The sequence below is a fragment of the Euprymna scolopes genome, chromosome 10 (genome assembly GCF_053919585.1).
Source record: "Euprymna scolopes isolate OS-2025 chromosome 10, ASM5391958v1, whole genome shotgun sequence".
Classification (NCBI taxonomy): domain Eukaryota; kingdom Metazoa; phylum Mollusca; class Cephalopoda; order Sepiida; family Sepiolidae; genus Euprymna; species Euprymna scolopes.
Genome location: NC_136491.1, coordinates 64463298 through 64466881, shown reverse-complemented (window position 1 = coordinate 64466881; position 3584 = coordinate 64463298). Strand labels below are relative to the sequence as shown.

Sequence of the window (3584 nt, the reverse complement as noted above, 5' to 3'; positions counted from 1 at the left end):
AATTTTAGATGAATTATGCAAACATAAAAAAAAGGTTGGGAAGCTGAATGACTTTACTTAATGGGAAAGGTCTAGATATATTCACAAATTATTCCTCAATGCAATATAGTGAAGGATAACGAAGAAATTATCCTGTAGAAAGAAATAGTTTTCACATAAAATAACCTATCACATGTCATGGGGGGGGGATTAACAAGTCATTTATGACAGTAAATTAAACTCAGAGTTAAATTCTGTTTTTAAATTTCTTTTAATCAATTTGCTGGAATGAAGTGTTGAGTCCAATAACAAAGAATTTGATGTAACAATGTTCATTTCAACTGTCCATATTGTGTGTGTGTGTGTGTGTGTGTGTGTGTGTGCACGCATGTGTGTAGATGCAATACCTCTTATATATGTAATGATGTGGCAATGATAAAAAAAATAGAAAATGAAGAGGACAGTGTAGAAATGCTGGGGAAAATGTGGTTAATCTGGTTTCTTCACAGCATTAGACAACACTTCTTTTAGCAAAGACTCCACATCAACTTCTGACTCTTCAGTGTTATCTAGAAAAAGAAAAGAAATAAAAAAAATAAAAAATAAATCTTCAAAAATTAACAGCATTTAATTTTGTTGTTGATATTTCATGGCAATTTTGTTTAAACGAAATTATTAAGCTAAATCAATACTGTAATTAAAGAATGCAACAGTTTAAAAAAATTTTTTTTTTTTTAAATCAAATTTACAAGAAATATAGATAATTAAATTTTTGTATAAAATAATATGTAAGTAAAAGAATTTCCATTTAATCTTCATATGACAGAAATAATGTCATCAAAATAATTTGCAACAACAAAAAAGACCATTAGTGTTATACATATATACACACACAGTGGTACCAAAAAGTCCACACGTCATTTTTTCCAAAACCGCAAATTTAAGCTAAATTGAACATAACTGTTTAAACAAGTTATACCTCATTTGATTTGCCTTTTATATACCTCATTTGATTTGCCTTTTATATACCTCATTTGATTTGCCTTTTATTCCTTTTACATGTTCATATTTCACTTTTAATTGAAGTATTTAAGTGTTCACGTCAATTCAAAAACAATAACTTCAAATCAAGAAGGCAAAACGAAACTCTGTACAATAGAAAATTGTTATTTAAATGTAACTTTAGAACATTAATGCAACACAAATACAACAGGAACACAATGAACTAGTTAATTTTCAATAGCATAGCCCCTCTAATTTTCTACATTATCATCCAAATTCTGGCCAAAGTAGGGTAGAAAATGCCCAGGCAACATATTAATGTACTTGATTGAATAAATTTCACCTTGCAAGCGAACTATAGGCCCTAAATCATTGACACTAATAACTAGGGATGTGACAACAGCATATTCTTTTCATTGTTTTGACTCTCGAGTATATATCCGACACAGTTAATCAACTGAGAACCACATCACTCTACATAAAAGCATAGAAGATATCAACGAATCCACACACGAGTCAAAACAATGAAAAGAATATGCTGTTGTGCTAGCCCTACTAATAATACCCCACACTAAAACCGAACCTCCACCACCTTGCAGCTTTGAACCTTGGATTCAATTCTTCATTTTGACGAATGTACTGACTACCATCACTGCCTAGCTTACTGAACTTGCTTTTGTTACTAAAAATCATTTTCGACCCAGATGAAGAGGCATGATATTCATTGCATCTGACAAAGTCCAGATGGTGCTTTCTGTTCTTTACAGAAATCATTGGCTTGCATCTTGGAACACAGCCTCGCAAATTAAATTCATTCAATCTGTTAACTGTAGAGAGATCACTTTTTAACAAGATTACACTGTTTTTGGATCTGAGGAGCTGATTCAAATCTGTTATTGAGGCTGTGGATCTTGATAGCATGTTCTACCCTGTACGAAGTAACACTAGGATGACCAAATTTAGGGGCATCATAAACACTGAGATTAAGTTGAGATTAATGTGCTCCTAACGATCACAAGTCGTGGCATATGGACTAAATGTTACATTGTATAACCTGGAACAACAACAATTACAATTAGAAACGCTTTTTTACCTAAAAGATGGATATTTTAAGCTGATATGTTGCTGCAGTTTCTTTTTGTCTTCTTAATTTGAAGTGAATTTTTTAAATTGATGTGAGTACAAGGATACTTCAATTCAGTCAAATATGGAAGAAGAGAGAAAGACAGGGAAAGGAAGAAGAAGAGAGAAAGGAAGACGAAGAGAGAGAAAGACTGAGAAAGGAAGAAGAAGAGAGAGCAAGGAACAGAGAGAGAGAGAGAGAGAGGAAGGAAGAGAGAGAAGGAGAGAGAGGAAGGAAGAAAGAGAGAGAGGAAGGAAGAAAGAGAGAGGAGAAGAGTGAGAGAGAGAGAGGAAGAATAGAGAGAGTGAGAAAGGAAGAAACAGAGAGAGAGAGAGAGAAAGGAAGAAACAGAGAGAGAGAGAGAGAGAAAGGAAGAAACAGAGAGAGAGAGAGAGAGAAAGGAAGAAAAAGAGAGAGAGAGAGAGAAAGGAAGAAACAGAGAGAGAGAGAGAGAGAGAGAGAGAGAGAGAAAGGAAGAAACAGAGAGAGAGAAAGGAAGAAACTGTTTCTTCCTTTCTCTCTCACTCTTTCTATTCTTCCTCTCTCTCTCACTCTTTCTATTCTTCCTCTCTCTCTCACTCTCTCTATTCTTCCTCTCTCTCTGAGTGAGAGAGAGAGAGGAAGAATAGAGAGAGAGAGAGAGAGGGAGAGGGAGAGAGAGGGAAGGAAGAAAGAGAGAGAGAGGAAGGAAGAAAGAGAGAGAGAGGAAGGAAGGAAGAGAGAGAGAGGAAGGAAGGAAGAGAGAGAGAGAGAGGAAGGAAGAGAGAGAGAGAGAGGAAGGAAGAGAGAGAGAGAGAGAGGAAGGAAGAGAGAGAGAGAGAGGAAGGAAGAGAGAGAGAGAGAGGAAGGAAGAGAGAGAGAGAGAGAGGAAGGAAGAGAGAGAGAGAGAGGAAGGAAGAGAGAGAGAGAGAGGAAGGAAGAGAGAGAGAGAGAGGAAGGAAGAGAGAGAGAGAGAGGAAGGAAGAGAGAGAGAGAGGGAAGGAAGAGAGAGAGAGGAAGGAAGAAAGAGAGAGGAAGGAAGGAAGAAAGAGAGAGGAAGGAAGGAAGAAAGAGAGAGAGAGGAAGGAAGAAAGAGAGAGAGAGGAAGGAAGAAAGAGAGAGAGAGGAAGGAAGGAAGAAAGAGAGAGAGAGGAAGGAAGGAAGAAAGAGAGAGAGAGGAAGGAAGGAAGAAAGAGAGAGAGAGGAAGGAAGGAAGAAAGAGAGAGAGAGGAAGGAAGGAAGAAAGAGAGAGAGAGGAAGGAAGGAAGAAAGAGAGAGAGAGGAAGGAAGGAAGAGAGAGAGAGGAAGGAAGGAAGAGAGAGAGAGGAAGGAAGGAAGAAAGAGAGAGAGAGGAAGGAAGGAAGAAAGAGAGAGAGAGGAAGGAAGGAAGAGAGAGAGAGAGAGGAAGGAAGGAAGAGAGAGGAAGGAAGGAAGAAAGAGAGAGAGAGGAAGGAAGGAAGAAAGAGAGAGAGAGGAAGGAAGGAAGAAAGAGAGAGAGAGG

At 37.4% G+C, this 3584-nt stretch overlaps 1 protein-coding gene across 3 annotated transcripts in view; it reads right to left on the bottom strand.

Moving 5' to 3' along the window:
- Positions 1–231: 231 nt before the first annotated feature.
- The window catches only part of LOC145286021 (SWI/SNF-related matrix-associated actin-dependent regulator of chromatin subfamily A containing DEAD/H box 1-like), a 148180-nt gene continuing 144827 nt past the window's right edge, over positions 232–3584 (bottom strand). For all 3 annotated transcript variants that reach the window (XM_080134639.1, XM_080134640.1, XM_080134641.1), the window contains one exon: positions 232–548. In XM_080134639.1, coding sequence (XP_079990765.1) covers positions 469–548 — 80 coding nt within the window. In that variant the 3' untranslated portion in view covers positions 232–468. The remainder of the gene's footprint in view (positions 549–3584) is intronic.